Source organism: Sceloporus occidentalis, unplaced genomic scaffold, assembly GCF_023333645.1.
Source record: "Sceloporus occidentalis isolate IW3139 unplaced genomic scaffold, rSceOcc1.0.p SCAF_413, whole genome shotgun sequence".
Taxonomy (NCBI): Eukaryota; Metazoa; Chordata; class Lepidosauria; order Squamata; family Phrynosomatidae; genus Sceloporus; species Sceloporus occidentalis.
Window position 1 is genome coordinate 103,619 of NW_028317393.1, and position 22,542 is coordinate 126,160.

Here is a 22,542-nt window from a genome sequence, read left to right on the forward strand (position 1 = left end):
GTTTTCATGTTACAGTCCTGATTTTTTGGGGATTATGGGCTGGTTGGTGAGATTCTCTGATCTCCTTCGACTGCTGTTGCATCACAGTCCTCCGTTGTGGCTCTCGCGTGGCCTCCTTGGATGTCTCCCATCTGCCCACTTACCCGGTTTCTGGACAACCATCCAGAAGAGTTGATCCAACAGAAGTTGATGTTGGTATCAGCCTATGACAGATCCAGCACTACTTCATCAAGTGCCTGTCTTAACCAATCAGTGACAAACAGGAACTTAACGTAGAGCAGAAAGAACAGGAGGAATAAGCATGAAGATCCTTAGAAAAGGAAGTTATAATGGCTGCTCCCATGGTTTACACATGGATGGAACTGAAAAATGTAGAATTAGGGAAAAGTGACAGATTCACCTTAAAATTAGGATTTCTATGTGTTTATATTTTCAGGATTAAAAATGTCCCGTTCATTCTGCCCCCCAAGTTTCAAGGACGAGACTGGGTTGGTTTGGAAAATGGAGAACGGATTCAAGAAGACAGTGAACCCTACATCGCCCCAGATTTTCTTCCTCGGTCATCCTTCTGTTCAATGGGTAAAGGTTGACACTTTGTTTATTCGGTTTGTGAGTTGTATCTCATCAGTCTACAATTAAAAACCCAATCTACAGCACAGACTATACACCGGGGTAGACAGAGACAAGTGTCTTCTACCAGCTATGTCATGAACACCAGTGTCCCTTTTGCCTATCCCTTCCACACACACCCTTTGACCAAGCCGTAGGGTCCTTGAGAGGTGATGTTCCTCCTATTTTTATTAAGTTCATTAGGTTATTGGCTGAGCATGAGATAAGAGACCATTGATTCCAATTGGTTTCAAATTATTCTTTTTAAGGGAGCGCGTATGTCCTGGGCTCCATCAACCCCGCTCTGTACAAGTATACGGAAGACAACGAAGAAACCGATTTCCCAGAGGGTAATATTGGGCGGATTTGGTTCGCGGTGGAATACGAACACGCGTCCGAGAGGCTCGTGGTCTCCTTGATCAGAGTGAGGAATCTCCACTTCGCCTCGGATTCATGTAACCCTTTTGTGAAGATACATCTCCTGCCAGACGAGAGGCGCTATCTGCAGTCCAAAACCAAGCGAAAAACCCTGAACCCGCAGTTTGATGAAAACTTTGTGTTCCAGGTAGGCTTTTTAATGTTTAATGGTTTTTAATGGTGGATAAGACCCATTTGGCCCCCCTTTCTAAATGTAATTGTCTCTCTCCCATCGCCTCTCTCTTCTCTCATTCAAGCCGGACATATTAAACCCCTTAGCCTTCCTCTGAACTCTCTCCAGGATGTCAATATCTTTCTGGAGATGGGGTCTCCAGAACTGCCCCCAATACCCTCGGTGAGATCAACCTCCCTCCTCCTGCTACTAATGCCACCGGCCATACAACCCAGCACCCTGCTTGCTCTTGCCGACACTCTATAGCATCGCCTGCTTACCTTAAGTCATCAGAAATAATAACTCCTAAGTCCATCTCTCCCGGTCTCACTAAAAAAAACTATTGTTCCTAATGTGCCCCCCCCAAACTATATTCTGCCTTTTTATATTAAGACCCCAAGTGCGTTGTGTTACATTTATCAATGTTAAACTGCAGCTGGCATACTCTGGAACACTCTTCTAATTAAAAAGACAATATTAACATTGAACACCAATTAGTGGTTGGCTTGTTGACCAAACTAGCCCTTGACTTCCATCGTCAGTAATAAACCTGGGTGAAAAGTTAGACTTTGCTCACAATAGACAATTTCTCCTTACTCTGCAGCAGCTCCCGAGGGAACACCGACATCTGCCTAAGCTGGCAGAAAGTAACAGCGTGCGTCACATTACACCGCATTTATTTGTATAGCTGCCAGATATTTGACGAAGACTGTGTTAACCCCCCCCACCACCAAATTTTAAGACATATTTGTACAGAAGGGGAAGCATTCATATGAAGAGGGCCGGACTTGGGAGGACTAGGTGGTCCCGGCATGCTGTAATAAAAGTCTCTTACTTTACTGAGAGGATGGTAGATAAGTGCAACAGCCTCCCAGCAGAAGTGGTAGAGTTTAATACAGCAAGGGAGTTTTAACATGCATGGGACAGGCATGCGGCTCCTGAATCTAAGATGAGACCAACGACTGATTAAGGTCTGCGTCTTTACAGCAGGGAGAACAGGTAGATTAGACAGGGGCCGAATGATTCGTACGCGAGGTCTAATTCTGTTTCTGTGCTCAATCTGTCACAGCCGTGAGTCAGGGAATGTCAGGGAATGTACAGTATGGTTCTTGTGGGGTGAGCTTTTTTTTTGTTTTTGTTTGTAACTTTTACGTATCTGCCCCAAGGGTTCTAGTTTAAGTCTGTCAGTGCTAAACCATCTGTCGCATATTCACACCCATACACGCACACACACGCACACACGCTTTCACTGTGATTGACAGGACTACAATTATATCATTTCGGGAAACTGGATGGGCATTGAATGAAGCTTTTTCTGCGTTTGTGTGCAGAGTTTCCACTTCTGTTTGCATGATGTGTAGGCTGACCACATTTACCTACAACAAGGCTCCAGCTACCCGGAGCGCTCCCTTTTCGGCATGTGTGTGAGCGGTCCTGTTGACGTTGGTGCGCGGTCCTGTAAATGCTAGCAGGTGGTCCCGCTGATGTTAGTGGGCGATCTGGATGAACCCCTGGGAGAAAAGCCGTGGCTGGAGGGGAAATAGTTGGGGAGTGGGGCCTGCTCCCAGAGTTTCTCCATGGTGACCTGGGGTCTCCAGAATTGTACTCAATAGTCTAGGTGAGGAAAAACTTGGAGCGTTCCCAGGAATGCATATTTCCTAGATTTCCCAGGACAGTCCCTTAATCTAAGGAACCAGGGGCGGACTGGGGATAACGAGGTGGCCTTGGCACTGTGGAACTGATGGCTGGATACAAGAGGCCTAATTATTACATTTTAATGCTCATGTTGCATGGGGCTAACATATCCATGCCATCAGTAGCATCAGGACGTAGTACTATGTCGTCTGTCATTAACTGATGGAATTTGGTGATATACATACCCGGGAAATCTCCAGGCTTCCTCCCAGAGACTCTGGATGAAGCAGCGCATCTCCGGGGTCTTCACCAAGAAACTCTGGATTGCGGGAGCCGCGGTGCAACATGGACCATCCCCCACCCACTTCCCCTGCAGTGGGACCAGCAGCCAAAGTCAGCAGGGCCACCCACCAACGTCGGCCCGACCTCCTATCCCAAAAGAGAGCTGCGTGTAGCTCGAGCCTGAAAGTTTCCAGGTATGGTTATGTAGAACGGTGTCTATTGCTAGGAAGGGGAGGCCTACAGACGTTCAGCAGTTTCTGGTACCGCATTTAGTTATAAGAGGGGTTAAATTCGGCAGAGTAGGTGGAACAGCATCTTTAAATTCTCTTAAATAGTTCTACTGAGTACAGACGCACTCTCTGTCGAGCAATCCAACGTGACAGAAAGTCACGTGTTGGGCAGGTTCGGTGACATATTTCTGCAGTCTAACCTGAATCGGGATTTTATCTACCTGCTGGTGTGGAAAAACGTGCGCCTGTGATGTATCTGTCGCTGTGTGAGAATTCTTCCAGGTGTGTTTCATAGAGTGTGCGTGAAAGTTTCATTTTTGCCGGAGACGGAAATTCTTGGTAAATGTAATATTTGAATTTAACTTTAAGGAAGCTGAGATCTGTTTCTAAATGTGACATCATTTACCATTTATAATCAATTTCCTGTCCTTAAAAGGTTCTCTTCCTCCCCCCCCCCTTTTTTTTTTACAAAGGCTGCTTCAACCAATCGAAAGCAATCAGTAACTTATCATGCCGGTGGGGTGTCTGTGCATGGAATCGGCCCACCTTATACATTGCGCCCTGGCAGAGTGTGAGGCTATATGTAAACAGGGCCGGCGAGTGGCGGAGGGGTCACGTGAGTGCAGTGGGGGTCACGTAACATGACATTACGTGACCCCGTAAATATTATAGCTGCTCTTAGAGTCTGTGAGCAGCTTCAAGGAACTGTTACGTGAAAAGACGAGTGCGTAGGAAAACCGGTGGAGATGTGGGTGGAGAAGTGTGATGGAGTGAGTATGTTTTAGTGTAAGTGTGCATTAGTGTGTGTGTGTGTGTGTTACTGGGGGGAGGGCAGAGGGGCAGACAGAAAGTTCCAGTTTTTCATTGGCTCACTGTGACCGCCGTCAGCTTATCAAAGCAGCAAACACAGACAGCACAGAAGGCTGTATATAACCACAATTTTGATTGGCTTACTGTGAGCTCCATCCGCCACACAACCTCACTCGGAGGGCAGGCTAGGCCGAAGAGGGGATGCCATATCAGCCATTTTTGTTAAGGGCACATAACCATTTTACATATTGCTGAAAGTGGTGCCCCCTGCAGTATGATGGATGTATAAACAGGCACTGCATGGCACCCCACTGCTTGAGGAGGGGCAATAAGGCCTCATATTGGGGGTCCGTGGTTCCGCAGAGGAAAAAGATAATTTGTCCCCTCCTTGGTGATGGCCCTGTGATGGCGATGCTTCCCGTGTAGTTATTATTAGTCGTGATATAAGGAGAACATGCTCGTGAACGCTTTCACCTAAACGCGTGTTTCTGTTCATACAGAGAAGCGAGAAAGGGGTTAAATTTAACAAAACGCATGATAGGGAAATGTTTTAAAATTAGACGGCCGGCTTGTAGCGAGCCAGAAATAGTAACGCGTACATAATGTTATCGGACTTTTTTTTTTAAAGTGACCTTTTTATAATGTGTTTACATTACTCTGGGGGGCAGGGGGTGTCAAAGCTCTGGGTAGCTGGAGCGCTGCGCATGTTTTCCAGTTCTTCTAATGGAGTGCAGATAACCATGGGTCAGCTACCAGGAGCGCTACCCATTTTGGAGGTGTGGCTAGGCATGTGTGTGGGTGTGGCTAGCCACCAAACAGCTTTTTAGTGCCTACGGTAGCCTACGGAGGCTGTGCTGCCCCATAGTGGAAATGGACTAGTTGGAACTCATTTTACCCAGGGAGGCCGGGGGTGCCACGCGGATGGACTGAAGCCCCCCTGGACCTGCGGGATACTCCGCTGTCCACATTTTACTAATCTTGTAAACTCTGACGGTATATATACTATGTTAATAATATATATATTTTTTTCCCGTCTAATATATTTTATACAGGTTTCAGGTAAAACATTACATCAAAGAACCCTGAGATTTTCGGTTTATCACGTCGATAAAATAAAGAAACACCACCTTTTGGGGCAGGTTCTGTTCTCGTTAAAGACTGAGAACGTGACGGAGGACTGCAGACTTTTATTTTGGAGGGACTTGGAAGTTGAGAATCAGGAGGTAAGAATTTAGATTATTATTTATTATTTTATTCAGATTTTCTCTCAATGTCTTCTCTCTTTTGCCACAGCTGTGCTTCTGCTTATTGGCTCTTCTGTCTTCTGTCTTTCTTCGTCTGCTCTCCCCATGTCTTCTTTATTCGCCTGTTTCTCCGTAAACAGGGCCCCCTCCGCAAAATGAAGTGAGCCTCCAGGTAGACTCTTTGCCCTGATCAGAGGAATGGGAAGAGGCTGCCCCCATGGCTCTGGTGCGGAGTGGTGCACGGCGTGGCTCAGATTCCCAGAGAAAGAGAGGTGCAGAAATGCTTCTCTTTCTCCATGAATCTTTCTGCATTGTTGTGGCTTCTTGGAGTACTTGCGCCACTCCGCACTTTTTACAGAAGTACCTGGATAACACAGCTGATACCGGGTAGAAGAAAGAAGACAGAGTATAGCGCCCATTCCCGATAGACCCCCTCACACTAGGCTAGAATAATTAAAAATACTATAACATACAGTAGGTGTTGGCCTAATCAATGAAGGGAGCCTAGGTGTATTCAGAGGCTACCACTACTCTTGCGGCTATCTATGAAGTCTCTTGGGCTAAATAACCAGTCTTCAGAATGAAAATCTACCCATAGACTCCTTAAAAATAGAATTAGCGTAAAAGGACAATAACATAATATCGAAAAGAGGTGTACCGTTGGCCATTTGGTGCGACGTCGCGCATCTCATTTCATAGCAAAACATATCTGCTTTGGCTCGAGATATAAAATTATCTACATGGAGCATGGAGTCTCCTCGGATTCCATGTGATTCTATTTGACGAAGGGACATCCGACGACCCATAAACTTTGTCTTCAGCGTCAATATAGCTATATCTTTTTTCCTTACTAATGTCAAAATCACAAACGCTGATCTGAAAAAGGATGAGCATGAGCAGGACCAAATTGAGGTATTTCATAAACATTATAATAGAGGAATTTCTAAAAATGTTTTTTGCTCTGCCTCAAGCCCCCTTCGGAGTACGGAGATATCCAGTTCTCTCTCAGCTACAACGACTACCTCGGGCGTCTGACAGCAGTGGTTCTGCGGGCCAAGGGTCTACAGTTTCAGGAGGAACGTGGGGCTATCTGTGAGTATACTCCCAAACTTATACAGATATTTGTTCTTCACCAAGGCATCTTGATCACCACATGTGGCTTCATCAGAAGCAAACTAAGGAATGGTCTCTGATCTCCTTAAAAAGTATAATAAAAATAGGGGGCGTGGCCGTACTCAGCTAAGATGGACGCATAAGCTTTGAGCTCCCGTGCACCCTGCCGGAAATTAGCTTCTGTAGCACGCTTGCTCGCCGATATGGGTAAAACCCACAAGGTTCCGGGCACTCCAAAGCCATCTGGTTCGAAAGAGAGAACCCTTACCTCGGTTCGCTCGTTTTTTCAGCCGCCATCAGATCCGGAATCTCGCGACTCCTTTTCGAGGCCTGCTTCGGAACCGGGCAGTCCCAGCAGTGAAGTGGCGGGAGCGGTTTGCCTCAAGTCTTCTGCAGCTTCTGTTGTTCCCTCGGATCCACCATGGCAGAGGAAGTTGGAATCCTTGCCTACGAGGGAAGATATTTCCGATATTATTGAACGCGCTACCCAGGGCATTCGCTCCAGTCTCACCGCTATCCAGGGGGACATCCGCCATATTGGGGACCGCGTGGCCGCCCTGGAGGATGAACAGCCTAAGATTTGCCACACAGTGGACTCCCTCTCCAAACAGGTGCGAGACCAGTCCTCCATCTTGTCGCATCTCTCGAGGAAACTTGAGGATATCGATAACAGGGGTAGGAGGAATAATCTGCGGGTGCGAGGCCTCCCGGAATCTGTTCTTCATGCGGATCTACAATCGACCCTGCAGGAGATTTTTAATAACATATTGCAGCGGCCTACCGATACCGTTATCGAGTTTGATAGGGCGCATAGGGCTCTTCGGCAGAAGCCGAGGGACTCGGCCCCACCGCGAGATGTGATCTGCTGCCTGCGGAGTTACCCACTCAAGGAGGAGATTGTCCGCGCATGCCGAGGTACTACATCCCTCTCGTGGGAATCGCATACGATTGCCATCTATCAAGACCTGTCTCCCGCGACCCTACGTGCCAGGCGTTTTCTACGACCGGTTACCATGGCCTTGCGCGATGCTCATATCCCATACCAGTGGGGCTTTCCGTTCGCGCTTATCGTGCGCAGGGGATCGGATACACACCTCATTCGTCATTTCACGGATGTGCAGCCCTTCGTTGAGGCGTTGGATCTCCCGACCTGTGAGGTGGAGGATTGGGAACCAGCGTTTATGCTGCCTACATCTTCTGCGGACTCTGCTGGGGAGTGGATCCCGAGACCCCAGCGACGAAAGCGTCATCGCCGTGTGGAGGACTCCTGTCCTTAAGCTCGGTTTGCCTATGGGCACTCACCTGCTATTTTGCCGAGACTGTTCCGCCGTTCGCACCGCCTCCCCTCGCGAGTATCCTTTTCGGCGGGGAGTTGTCCCGTTATGTTTTGTTTTACTTTCTTTATCGCGAGACATTCCGCCGTTCTTTTGCGCCGTTTTTATTGTTTTATTTTGTCCCTTCATGTGGTCATTGTCGTGAAGGCGGTCCGCCTGGAGGGTTTCGGCGTTTTTACGTATTTGGACCTTGGTTCTATATTGCTGCGGCTGGAGCTATGTATGTGGTCAGGGTGCGCGGCTCTGCTTCCGTTCATTTTGGATCTGTTTTCTTTTACGTTTTCCGCATTTACGTACTGCCTTTCTTCTTGGCGGTTACCCCTGGAGCCTGCTCGCTTCCCTTCTCTGTGGGGTGAAGTTGCAGTTTTGGACCTCACGGAGGTCATTGGCTCAGTATTCGATGCCTAGGCATCCAGAGTCTGTACTTATGTTTTCTTTTTTTGCTCGAGACTCTGCTATCTGTTATTATTTCATGTTTTGCTGTTTCGTTACTATGTGCTCCAGGTTCGGTATGCATGCAATGGGTTTCCCCAGATGTCCATTAGATGGCGCTTGATTTAGTGCGGGTCACGTCCCTGAATGTCAGGGGTTTGAATAAGCCCCAGCAGCGGTCCAAACTACTCCACATATTGCAATCCTGTCGCACGCACATAGCATTTTTACAGGAATCTCATTATAAATTCCCTAAAGAATTTAAACTCACGAATAATCGTTACACACACGCCTTTTTCTCTAGCTCACCGGTTTCCAAAACCAAAGGTGTTGCTATTCTCCTCCACAAATCGCTCTCTTTCCGGCTGTTGGACATCTGGAGGGACTCTGACGGCAGGGCCCTTTTCCTGAAGGGTTATATTGGTAATCAAAAAGTTACGCTTGGTAATGTTTACGCTCCAAACATTGATCAACCTATATTTCTTAGTAAAATGTTGGCTGCCTTGGGTGATTTTCGTGAGGGCCTTACGGTTTTTGGGGGGGATCTCAACATGACCCTGGATCCAACTAGAGATTCCTCGGCCCGTTCTTCGCATATTCCTTTCTCTAAAATTAAGAGGGTTAAAAAAGGGCTCCATTTAAACCAACTGGTCGACGTCTGGAGGGCGCAACATCCTACGACTAAAGATTTTACTTTTTATTCACATCCACATGATAGGTATTCCAGAATTGATGCCCTATTTCTTTCCCATTATCATCTGCCACAACTTCATTCTACTGAAATTGGCATACAATCATTTAGTGATCATGCGCCGGTCCATTTAACTTTACGTTTTACTGACTCGCCCCCCAGGCCGTGGAATTGGAGGCTTAATGAGAACATATTGAACGATCCCGTGTATGCCTCGGAGTTATTGACTCACCTCCGTAATTACTTTACGGAAAATGTCTCGGATGCTATTCCATATCCTACGGTCTGGGAGGCCCATAAGGCGGTTATTAGAGGCCACTTAATCAAAATTGGCTCTAAAATTAAACATTCCAAACGGGCTCAGGTTCTCTCCCTCACGAAGCAGATTCATCAATTGGAACAATCTCACAAGTCTACCTTGGCGGCAGACATACTGCCCCAATTACAATCCCTAAGACACCAATTGGCCTCCCTCTTAGATACAAGGATGAAGCGTACTTTCCTTCTGACTAGGAAACTTTTCTATGAATGGGGTGACAAACCCGGTAAGCTGTTGGCTAGAGCTCTCCGAACTCAAAGGGCAGCCTCTTTTATACCCAAAGTCAGGGATCATGGGGAGTTCTTCATCATGACTCGGCTAAAATTGCGGATTGCTTTCATGCCTATTATAAGGCGCTCTATACTCTACCCTCTCCGATGGATTCCGATCCTGCTTATCGAGCCTCCATAGATAATTATCTCTCTAAATATCTAACACAACGTATCCCCGCTGTGGCTAAGGACTCCCTCAATGCACCCGTTACTGCCGAAGAGGTGGCTGCAGCTTTACAGCTGACTCCAAATGGGAAGGCTCCTGGGCCGGATGGCTTCACGGTGCGCTATTATAAACATTTCCTGCCGGTTTTGGGCCCACAGCTGGTGAATTTGTTTAACGCCCTGGCCTCTAATGCCCAATTAGACCCTCACACTAACCTAGCGTATATTTCGGTTATCCACAAACCAGGTAAGGACCCCGAACAATGTTCGAGTTATCGCCCCATCTCCTTAATTAATACAGATGTGAAATTGTTGGCGAAGGTTATGGCCCTGCGTCTTCAGCCTTTCATTCCCTCTTTAATACACAGGGACCAGGTTGGCTTTGTCCCTGGGAGGGAGGCCAGGGACAATACGATTCGGATTCTTAATCTCCTTACACATGCCCATGTTACTAGGACACCCATGGCCCTCATTTCTATGGACGCCGAAAAGGCGTTCGATAGGGTCGCTTGGGCGTTTTTATTTAGGGTTTTGGAGGTGATTGGCATTGGAGGCAATTTTCTGTCCCTTGCGAGGGGGCTGTATTCTAACCCCTCTGCTCGGGTAAGGGTCAATGGCATTCTCTCGGATAGACTTTGCCTTACTAATGGCACGAGACAGGGTTGCCCGCTGTCCCCACTCTTGTTCATATTGGCTATGGAACCTCTGGCCCAGGCACTCCGTGCTAATGAGGATATTGTGGGTTGTGAGGTTTCCGGGATCACTCATAAGGTGGCAATCTATGCCGACGATCTCTTGTGCATCGTCCGGGAACCCTTATCCTCCCTCCAACATATTTCTAGTGCATTGATCGAGTATGGTGCCCTGTCAAACTTTAAGGTTAATATTCAAAAGTCCGAAATTGTAGGGCTTAATGTGTCGGATGCTGTCCGGCATCAGATATCCAGCACTTTCCCATTTAAATGGCAGGCTAAGGCCATTAAATATCTGGGTCTGTGGATTCCCGCAGACCTTTCCTTACTTTTTTCTCTAAATTACGATGCGTTGTTGACGTCGGTGACCGCTGACTTACGCACTTGGGCGGTACCGCATATTTCCTGGTTCGGTCGTATTGCGGTCTTAAAAATGAATATTCTTCCCAGATTCCTATATCTTTTCCAGTCCCTCCCTATTTTCCTTCCGCAATCCTACTTCCACTCCTGTCGTAGGATTTTCATGAAATTTGTGTGGGGTACCCGCACATCGCGCCTCTCCTATCAGCACCTCACTAGGCCCAAGGCTAAGGGGGGCATGGGCTTGCCCCATCTTGAGTCCTACTGGAGGGCCTCTCACCTACGTAGAGTGGTGGAGTGGTCCTTGGGGGTACCGAAGTTGTGGCTCTCGCTGGAGGCTTCTTTCTTCGTGGGACACATCTCGGTTGTCCCCTGGCTGCCAACTCGTCATAGGCTGCTGACTGTCCGCTCTCACCCCACCATCTCCGCGACCTTGCTGGTCTTTCGGAGATTGGCAGACAAACAGGCTCTGACCACTGTTCCTGGCCCCCTTTTTCCACTAATGCATAACCCGGTACTTACCTTGTGTGTTCGACATGATCTGTTGAACTTTTTGAAGCCTAAGCAGTCGAGCATCCTTCGTATCTGCCATGTACTCAAAGGTACCGTTTTCCGGCCTCTGTCGGATTTAGTCTCATCGGATACCCAGTCTTTTGGTCTGTCCTTTCTGTATCATCAGCTAAAACACTACCTGAGTGCCCTGTTACCTAACCCCCAAATTAGTAGGGATTTAACGGCTTTTGAGGTTTTATGTGATTCTGGTTCTGAACCGCCCCACCTTCTCTCTCGACTTTACGCCCTTCTACTGGAGAGTCGGGTTGCCACGAAACCCTTCTTTCTCAGTTTGTGGGAGAGGGATCTACAGCTAACTTTTACGGACCCCGAATGGGATGTGTTGATTGGTCTGGTTCATAAGGGTTCCTTCTCCACTAGACTCCAAGAGTGCTCTTATAAACTCCTTTCCCGGTGGTATAGGGTGCCAGCTGAACTACACATCTTCCTTCCGCAGGTCTCGCCTCTTTGTTGGAGGTGTGGCCTTGATGAAGGTACCTTTATCCATCTGTGGTGGGAGTGCGCTGATGTTCGTCCGTTCTGGTGTGCAGTGGTTGGGGTTATAAGGGAACTTACCGATCCAAACTTTGTGGCGTCCCCAGCTGCCTTATTATTTCATCATACCCGAGTTTCGTCTGGTGCGTACAGGCGTTCTCTGACGATTCACTTGGTGCAAGCGGCGAAGTCAATTATTCCTCGGTTCTGGAAACAGAGGGGACCTCCTCCGATTGCCGCTTGGGTAGCTAGGGTGAATTTTATAATGCAAATGGAAGATTTAGTGGCCTCCTCCCAGGGCAAGGAATACAATAATGATATTAAATGGCTCCCATGGGTTAGGTTCACGGCCTCCCACGCACTCGCGGCGGTCTGTACTACCCAAGACCAGGCGCCGATCGACTAAATTAGTGTTGGCTCTTACTGTGGCCCCGTCTGGGGTTTTACTCACCTGCATTTTCATGCTCAGTGTCCCGACGATTGGTGGTGCATGCCTTTCTGGAGTACTTTGTTCTTATTGTTTTGTATTTTGGTTTTTGTTTTTGTTTCCAAAGCTCTCTGTATTAATGCTGCTCTGGAGTACCGGTTGACGGTTATTACTCCTATCTGTATTTTCTTGTTGCTCCAGTCCTGTCCGGCTGGATGTTCTCTTAGGAGTCTGCCGGACTCTGGTGTGCCGTCCTTATCCGCAATGCTATGGCAGGACGTATGTCTCTTATTTCGATTGCTGTTATGGGAGTTATCTCCCGAATTGACTCATTATCTGTTTGCCATATGTTTTGTATGTATACATGCTTCAATAAACGGAGATTTGGAGAAAAAAAAGTATAATAAAAATAATATTAATAATAATGTGGACCTTGTGGGAACCTGGAACAGCCATGGCTAAGATAAAGTCAGGAGACCTACCTGATTCCATGTTCTTCTCTTTCACTTTTGCCTCTTCAAAAGATTAAATGGCCCAGCAAGTGGTCCTCTTGCCTCAAATTTTAGGGGAACGTCTTATAAATACAGTAATAAAGGAGAGGTACAACAAGTGCTGTCATAGAATAAGCACAGTGTTCTACAGACATTGTTGGGTACAGCATATTTCTCCATGAAAGCTCATACCTATGGGCGGTGGCGTATTCTGGCCTAGGGCGGCAGACACTGCTCAACGGGCTGGTTAGAAGGGAGATCACTGAGGGGCAGCCGATGAGTAGGAGCAGGGAAGTTAGGGGAGCAGAGACAAAGGAGCGGCGGTGGTGGGAGAAGGTAGGGCGAGTGAATGAGAGCGAAGAAAGAACGATTTTGCCTTCATTTTTGATTGTTTCGTTGGGGGTCCCTCCTGGTTTTTGAACATTGGTAAGATTTAAATAGTTTAACAAAAAACACTAAAATTTAAATCTGTACGAATCCAAATGCACAAAATATCCAATAAATTAAACATCAGTCCAATAAAAAGCTATCCCCTCGAAAAGGTGAATAGAATAGAATATTGTTCTACCCATGAGGTCAACCATGAAGAATGGCTCCCTAATATTTCAACGGGAACCCCATTTTCTGCCACCGACTGTATATCAAGGTACTAAGTATTTCTTTATGCGTTATTAGTCGGTAAGACTGCATTGGGCTACCAATGGTTTAGTAGGTCCATTGGTCTTGGTGTCAGCTGTAAGAACATATCGCATGCCTACATTGGGTTTCCGTCGGACCGGGGCTATGAGGTTTCGTTGGTTGGAAGCCAAAATGATTCATCAGCGTTGACTCATTACCGCGAGCCCTGCTTGACGGACACCTTGGAAATGTCATCATATTTCACCGTGTTTTGAAGTTCACAGAAAACCAATTAACACCGAGTTTCCAGCCAACGGTCTCATCCTGTGACACTGAACTCATTACCGTCTTTTTTTTTTTTTCTTCTTTATTAATCAGATTATGGCATCCTGATGGAAGATTGACCCGCTAATAGCCATGTAGAGGTTAATGTTGCGGACCCGCTGTTCAGTCTTTCAGAGTTTTCGATGGAAAGGTCATTATGGCCAACGATTTACACAAAAGAGATCATTAAAGTGAACAAGTCTATTGCCGCAGGACCTAAAGGGAGACGCCAGCCATCATATGCCCTTTAATGCATATCATATGGTGTCTCCCTTGTAAATGCATAGGGGGGGGGAATTGTGCATAATCCTCCTATATACATTAAACATGGTAATTAATGATTAAATTATTATTTCTGGGAAGGGTTAGGAATTTCGCAACACAGGGAATGTTGCTTTGACTACCATAGGTATGGCTAATCAAGACCTACATGTTTTACAGTCCCCACCAGTACAAGGATAGCCAGCCCTGACCAGTTTGATGATTGCTATCTTTCCTTTTATTCTTGGGTAAGGGGTAGTTGAAGATTGGGTGGGGGGGATAGTCAAGATGCCCAACTATATTTTTTTTCATCCCAATACGCATGGGATGGGGTAAGGCTTGGGGTATACACAGTAGACTTGTGCATTTGTTTTCAGGTGAATATGAAAACGAACATGAATAGTGCGTTTTCGTCGTTCAAACTGAAAAACGAAGAAACGACGGTGGCGGCGGGAAAACGTAGACGAAGAAACACAACATAAAGAATCTTCGTGTTCATCTTCGTCTATTAATCTCCCTGGTCCCTTGCCCACCAAGCCTACCTTACCTACGCAGCATCGCAGGGATTGACGGGAGCGGAAATCCGTAGGTTCACCGTCAGGTGTTAAGGAGCTGTGGGAATGACTCTATTGGTCACCTGCAGGGTCCTCCTCTGGCATCAACCAATAGGCTCACTCGCACGGCCTTCTTAACTACTGACGGCAAACCTACGGATTTCCGCTCCCGTCAAACCCTGCGATGCTGCGTAGATAAGGTAGGCTTGGTGGGCAAGGGACCAGGGAGATTAATAGACAAAGATGAGCACGAAGATTCTTTATGTTGTGTGTCTTTGTCTTCGTCTACGTTAACCCCTGCGATGCTGCGTAGATAACGGGAGCGGAAATCCGTAGGTTTGCCGTCAGGGGTTAACTTGGTGCAACTTGGCCAGCAGAGACCACTGGTCTCCCTGCTCCAACAGTCAAAAGTCCGTACGAACGACCAATAAAGTCGCATGTACAGACCTTTAACTGTTGGAGCAGGGAGACCAGCGGCGCCAGGATTTTAAAAGTCTGTAACAGCGACTCTATTGGTTGCCATCAGGGGGCTCAGGCGACCAATAGAGTTGCACGTACGGACATTTAAAACCCTGGCGCAAAAGCTGCTGCGTAGTCCGTATTAACCCCTTCTACAAAAAACGAAGAAAAAAACAAACACGAAGAATGTACACGAATATTCAATCAAACTGAACACAGGAACGGGCGAATATTTGCGGAATACGAAGATTTTTTTTCCCACGAAGAGTTGGCCGGAGCCCAAGGTACCGCTCAGTTGAGTAGAGGGGGCATCTGTTGTCTTCCATCTATTTCTGTTCATTCAGGTGGAAGAACCAGCCTGTGATGCATCATAATCCTATTTCTGGCCAAAGTCAGGCCTCAATTTATGTAAGGAAATTAAACGATAAATTGTCCAGCTCGGCCATCACTTGGGTTGAGTAGGACAACGGCCTCGAGACCAGCACGAGCCAAAGTCAGCTTTACCTGCCGTAGTTAGCTCCGCTTATATCCCAATTTTCCAAGAATCAAGCCCCCAATATACCATAAGCAATGACCAAAGTAATTGTGCAGGACCGGACTGTAGAGAACTAAGTGGCCCTGGCACTTTAGGGCCTGTGGCCTTCAAACCATGTAAGTGTGGCCACCAGTTGGATACACGCGGCCTCGCGTTGAGGTGGCTACTCAAGCATCTCCAGCCAGCAGCACCTGATCTGCCACCCCGGTAGCGGACTGGGTGGGTACGAGGCGCTAGGGCCAGATGGCCAGGCCTGGCTGAGAGTGCCCTAGTGCCAAGCTGATAGTGCCCTAGTGCCCACCCTGAATGGGTATAATCCCAAAGGGAATGACAAACCTGAATGTTTCTTGTTATTAAGCAGCGTATACAGGACACCACATTCTAATTTACAATTAGAAATTAACATGGAATAATCTCCGAGACAAGCGACAGACGACGCGTCTCTGCTATTTAATCACAACACCAGCTGCTGTTTAAATAATACAAAATATTAGGTTTCTAGGCACTAGATAATTAGTGTAGGAAGGCAGCTCGGACAACCTAAACCAGAGTCTCTCCTTTCTGGTTGTGAATAGCAGTAGAACTAGGAAGAGGGAGCCGCTCCTTCCAAAAAAAAGTCACCACAATAAAGTCTTGTATTTTGGGGATTTCTTGGAAAAAAAGAAAGGCACTTACAATATTTGGAGCTCATAAATCAGCTCCAATGTGGACCGGCAATATTTGACGAAGCATTCACGTCGTCAGGTGGCCGCTGGCCTTAAAGTGCCAGGGCGGCATCTTCATCACCAGTGCGGCCATTCTTTGGGCAAAAAGACAATCTACGATCATACAAATGCTTAGACCTTTCTGGATGAAGTTGCGTAGCCGGTCCATCCCCTTCTAGATTGGAAGTTATCCTGCGCAGGGCCGAGGCGAAGTCTGCAGTGGTATCAGAAGAAAGTCATCGCTGGAGGACATCACTGCCCCCCATATGTCATCATTCGAGGACCATGACCACAAAACCACATATGTAGCACTTCACTTCATCCGTTTAACGTATAAAATGTCATAATCCCCTTATTAACTGTGTTATACAGAGCGATACGCTTTACTTCCTCGTTCCTCTCTAATATAATGTCTGGATATAGTGAGATTTAATTAAATACAGGGAAAAAAAGTCGATTGGCCAGAAGATGGAATAATTCTTCTTTCATATTACGTTGGCATCAATGTTTTTATAATAATAATAATAATAATAATAATAATACTTTACGTTTAATTCCCCTACTTAAATTATGAGTTATGAGAACAATAGACGGATATATCGGTGTTAAAGAATTCATTCAGGAAGGGGTTTGGACATTCGATATTTATAATGATCCATTCAGCTACCAAATTGTTAAATTCAGCAGAGTCGATGGAACTGTACCTTTAATGCATAATAAGCATTGGGAGATAAAAAGGTAAAATTACATTATAATTGTATTTTTTTGTCATTTTTTTTTTTTATTACTGTAGGTTCCGCGTTCATCAAGGTATCGCTAATGAACCACAACAAATTTATTAAATGTAAAAAGACAGCCGTGGTCCGAGGGACCCCGAATCCCGTTTACAATGAAACCTTCAGCTTCAAGCTGGAGCCGAAGGAGCTGGATACCGCAAGCTTAAGTTTGGCCGTACTTCAGAGCAGAGGAGACGGTAAGTACTCGTACTTATGCGATAACTTGTATCCAGTCTGGCCTGGCTGGCCCTTTTCGGCCAGGAGGGGCTAGAAAAAAAATTGTGAGCTTTTTTTGTGTGTGTAATTTTTCTGTGGGGAGAAAAATTTAATTAAAATAATTTACTTATTTTAATATTAAAAAAAAAATAAAAAAATTAAATTATTTATTTATTTTAATATTTAAAAAAATATATATATATATTTTAATGTTTAAAAAAAAATTAAATATTTTATTTATTTTAATATTTTAAAAATAAATAATAAAAAAATAAAATAATAATAATAATAATAATAAAAATATATATAATAAATGATTTAAATGCAGACCCAGCTATTGCATTATATTATTTAATGATGTTAAAGTTCAGGCAGGGTAAAACACTTACGTTACACACAAGCCTTAACCTAATTTCTCCTGCTGCTTTTAACGTGAGCGGAAAATAAAACAGACTTAATTATGGGAACTCCCAGCCCCCCTACCAGCCGATTCTTCAACCTAGCGAGACGCTAAAGCAAATATAGATATCTGATCGCTTTCACAATATTTTTCCGGCGTAAGAGTTTTCCTCCATTTCTGGTTGTCTACCTGAAAATTGGTCTTAATAAAACAAAAATGTGCGTTCTTAATGAACTTAACTGATTCTATTCATAGCGAAGAACAGAAAACGGCTTGAATCTCTCAAGACGATTGAACAGAACATAGCGGAGAATTAAACCGCCAGAACTCAATTAGATGCCAGCCAAGTTTGTTTGTTGCCTGGCGTTCCGGCTGCCAGAGCACGGCGCGATTTAAATTACGACGACGACTTAGGCTCAGTGCGTCTCCAGCAATAATATTTAGTGGGGGCACATGGGGGGGCAGGAACCAAAGTAGGGGGGCAATTATAAAATGCTGTATATATATATATATGGAAAACATTTATAAAAATAACAACCTCTGAAGAATGCAACTGCTGTAGACATCCAATTTTAACTATATCGTGTAAATAAGGACTTGCCCCAGGACCCCTATTACACGCAGACACACGATTTGCCCTGATTGCATCCACAGGATTTACCCCAGCACTCGGACTGCACCCTCTTTAATCTCAGGTCTCCTCTGAGTCCGGCTCTCGTACACCCTTTATTCATTCTATACCCTTAAGGCCCAAAACGGTAACAGTTATGGGTAGACTCGCAAAAATACACACATTTACACTATCCTTACAAATGCCTGCCCATACACACACCCAGACGCACATTGACTCTTTAACTCATAAACACCCTGGCTTACACTTGCCCTTGCATCAACACACGTGCTTGCCTGGGGCACCTTGGATTTTTCTGTTTTTTGGGCCGAGTCTTCTAAAGGTGCTATTCTGGCATCAAACAAGCCTGGGTCTGCTGAAATATATGACGTCCTATATTTTTCCCCCTAAGGAGGGACAGCCAGGGATGTACTCGGTGTACCTTTTGGCGCTGCGGGTGCCCACTGTTGAGCGCCAGGACATCATATCCCAGCACTCCATGTCTTAAAGGCATTTCTTTATTTTCAAGCTGATTTGAGATCGAATTGAAAGGCATATCTTGTTTTTTTTTTTTTATTATTCTGAAAACAATATATATATAATTATTATTATTTTTTTTTAACTCCTCTAGGAAATCTCTCGCTGGGTCGGGTGGTGGTCGGACCGTTCATGTACACCCGGGGCCGAGAGCTAGAACACTGGAATGAGATGCTCAACAAGCCCAAAGAAATGATAAAACGATGGCACTCCCTGTGCGTCAGCAGCTGAAACGGAAGATCTGTCTGGTTGTTGAGAAGTGGGAAGATATTCCGTATCTCTCTATACAGTCCGCAGGGGACTGTGGCGATGGACCGTTGGCCTCTCGACGGATCTAGTTGGTCCGCGTACGATGAGGACCTTCTCGTGAATGCCTGCGCTATCGGGTGCTTCAGCATTGTCTCAGTATTATTATATTCATGAGAAGTAGTCGTGATCAATATGTCGTACGCTTAGCAACGTTGTATACATATTTAAAAGGCGCTATAGGAATAATTTTCTCGCATCCTTTAGGTCACGAACGAAACGGCTCGGCCATCTAAAAAATGAAAGTAAATTATTATTTGGCACTATAATTCGTTTACAGACCGCCAGCGGATTCCATATATATTTATATATATATATATATATATATATTCCATAAGTGGAGAATATTAAAATGGACAATATATAATCATTAACCCCTTAAGGACAATGGGCGGTGCATAAACCCATTGAAAGCAATGCATTTTGAGCCCGTATCATCTAATAATACATCTTCACATTATATATATATATATATTTGCTCCCATTTTTTGATCCGCTTCTAGTCCCTAAACCCTAGCGTCCTCTCCTCCGATGTTTGTGCCGCTCCTGCAGGCCGCCATAACGGCCTCTTCTTCCTCTTAGTCTTGCTGACAATGTTAACGGAACGTTCTGCGGCCTTTTAATCTCTTAAATAATTCAATTCTTCCTGGACGCCATCCAAATATTCTGGAATCGGACCGTGTTGGCCTTTTTTTTATGCTTTACCCCCTATTTTTGTATATATATTTTTTTGGTGCATATTCTGACCAAACCCAAAGGGATAGATAAGCCATGCAGGTGGCTCATTAATGGTGTCCAGAGGGGGCTTCAAATTGCAGGAGCGTCTCGGGGGTTAAAAGGGGGCGCAGTCCCACTGATTCTGCTCCTTGGTAAGTCGTACGGCCACGGAAAATGAGACAGGATTTTGGGATGCCCCTGGCTGACCCAGCTGCTCGCTTCTTCCGTTCTCCACTTGGGGGATTATTTTCCCCAATAATGATGACCTCACTGCTGTATATAGCGCCGACATATTCTGCAGCGCTGTACAACAAATGGAATCACACCCCGTTCATGTGAGCTTACATTCCACCCAAACCGTCTCTAGTCTCTCCTCCTTAACATCAAAATTTAACCTTTAAACTATTTCTCACAAGCCCTCCTCCCATTCTGCCTTCTCTGTCTTTGGTATGACATCATTCCAATCATTTCTCTCATTTTTTCTCAGTAAAATCCACTTTCTCCCTCGTTATTGACGCAGCAAGTGCTCGGATCTTATTCCATAAGTCACAGATACACAGGACTGGAGTAGGGATTGATGACCCTGGCCCTTTAAGGCCGGCGGCCGCCTAACGCTTTCATGCTCACGCAGCAGCATTTCCAGCCGACGGCTGCACGCTGCTGCGCCTGATCTGCTTCTGGAGCGGCAGATCTGGCATGGAGCGCTGTCGGGCCAGACCGGGCCTATTTCAATTCATCCATGTAACGGTGTTGGGGGCAAGTAGAGTTACCCTGTTGCCCTCCCTCCTAGTTTAAATGCCTATTAACCCCTTAACGACAGAGCCCGTACATGTACGGGCTCAAAATGCATTGTTTTCAATGGGTTTAGGGGCCGCCCATTGTCCTTAAGGGGTTAATAAAACGGCTCACTAAGAAAGATTCAAGTCATCATTTCCCTGGGATCATATATAAGACTTTCAATTGGTGCTTTCACTATCAGTACGCTATGGTGGATATCCCTGCTTGAATACAGGTGAGTCCGGTGTATCTATAAATAATAACAAGTCGCCACATAGAACGTGCATGATGTGCCATTAACTCCTTCAGTCCCAACCAAAGCAAAATATATTGGTTTTTTTTCATTTTTACCTTTTGTTTGTTAAACTATAATTCTGTTTTTTCCATAATTGATGAACCCGCAAATTATACTTCATTTTGTTCAGGAGAAGTAGGGCCTTCTTTTAAAATAATAATAAAACATAATAATTATTAGTGATAATAGCTAAAAAAAAAAAATCTGACATTTTCTTCTATGCTGTAAGTGCCACAGCTCAACAATGACCCCATTTATGTTCAGCAGGACATTTTTTATGTTCCAGATGGCCACATTTATGCTTTACATATCACCCCATAATTCATATTATTTACTATTGTCTTAAAAGGTTTGGGGAAAGTGATTTTTTTTATTTTATATATTTAAATGTTTTTTATTTGTTTTTTTTTACTTATAGTAAGGGCCACATTCTTTAAAAAAAATTATTTTATTTATTTATTTATAATATATATATATACCGTATTGGCTCGAATATAGGCCGCACCCTAAAAGTTAGGTGCTTTTTTAAAGAAAAAAAATTCTTAGTAAAAAAAACCCACTTACATATGCTGCCACTCTGCCCCCGCGAGATATGCTGCTTCTCTGCCCTTCCCAGACATGCTGCCACTCTGCCCCCCCGAGATATGCACTCTGCCCCCCAGATGTGCCCCCCCCCGGGATATGCTGCCACTCTGCCCCCGCGAGATATGCTGCTTCTCTGCCCTTCCCAGACATGCTGCCACTCTGCCCCCCCGAGATATGCACTCTGCCCCCCCCCGGGATATGCTGCTACTCTGCCCCCGCGAGATATGCTGCTTCTCTGCCCTTCCCAGACATGCTGCCACTCTGCCCCCCCGAGATATGCACTCTGCCCCCGAGATGTGCCCCCCCCCGGGATATGCTGCTACTCTACCCCCCCCTGAGATATGCTGCTACTCTGCCCCCAAGAGGTCCCACCCCTAGACTTACCGGTGCAGACTCCCCGGGGTCTTGCAGGGCCGGCGGGGGACAGCTACGCAGTACGCGTACTCAACTTCCGGTGCTGGCACTTCCGCCGTGGGAAGTACCGGCAAGGAAGATTGTTAGAGTACATCGCCCAGACGTTCACCGGCTGCGGCGATGCAAGCGTTAACAACCTCCGCTGCCGGTGAACGTCTGTGCGATGCCCTTAGACAACCTCCCGTGCCGGCACCCCCCCCTCCCCCCCTGTGGGAAGTGCTGGCAGGGGATGCTGTCTGAGCGTCGGGCGCTAGACCCCGAATATAGGCCGCACCCCCACTTTAAAGACTAAAAGTGGGGGAAAAAAGTGCGGCCTATATTCGAGCCAATACGGTATATATATATATATATATATATATATATACATACACCGGTATGTAGGGGGCTCCATAGACCTGCATTACAGATTGCAATAGTTGCAATCAGCCAGCAGGGGGAGCAATGAGAGAGCCCAGCAGGATCCAGAAAGACCCTGATAGAACATGGAAGTAGTACGGTGTCATAGCTTAGTGCCCAAGCCGTGTGTGCATGTTTAGCCTCTGTCACATCTGCTCGGAGGCTCTTCCACGTATCTACCAACCTCTCAGTAAAGTAAAACTTCCTTTTACCTCTGACCCTATAGGTATACCTCGACCATATATATATATATATGTCTTGTAAAGATTTCTCTCCTCTAGTTCAACTTAACAACAGAGGTTACAGTGTTGTCACT

At 45.8% G+C, this 22,542-nt stretch overlaps 1 protein-coding gene across 1 annotated transcript; it reads left to right on the plus strand.

Moving 5' to 3' along the window:
- The first annotated feature begins 422 nt into the window (after nucleotides 1-422).
- LOC149272832 (synaptotagmin-15-like) lies at nucleotides 423-18,967 on the plus strand. The gene is made up of 6 exons (XM_089506689.1): nucleotides 423-579; nucleotides 879-1,174; nucleotides 5,208-5,378; nucleotides 6,371-6,491; nucleotides 16,991-17,170; nucleotides 18,831-18,967. The coding sequence occupies exons 1-6, from the start codon at nucleotides 576-578 to the stop codon at nucleotides 18,965-18,967; spliced, it is 909 nt and encodes a 302-aa protein (XP_089362815.1). The 5' UTR covers nucleotides 423-575.
- Nucleotides 18,968-22,542: the final 3,575 nt, after the last annotated feature.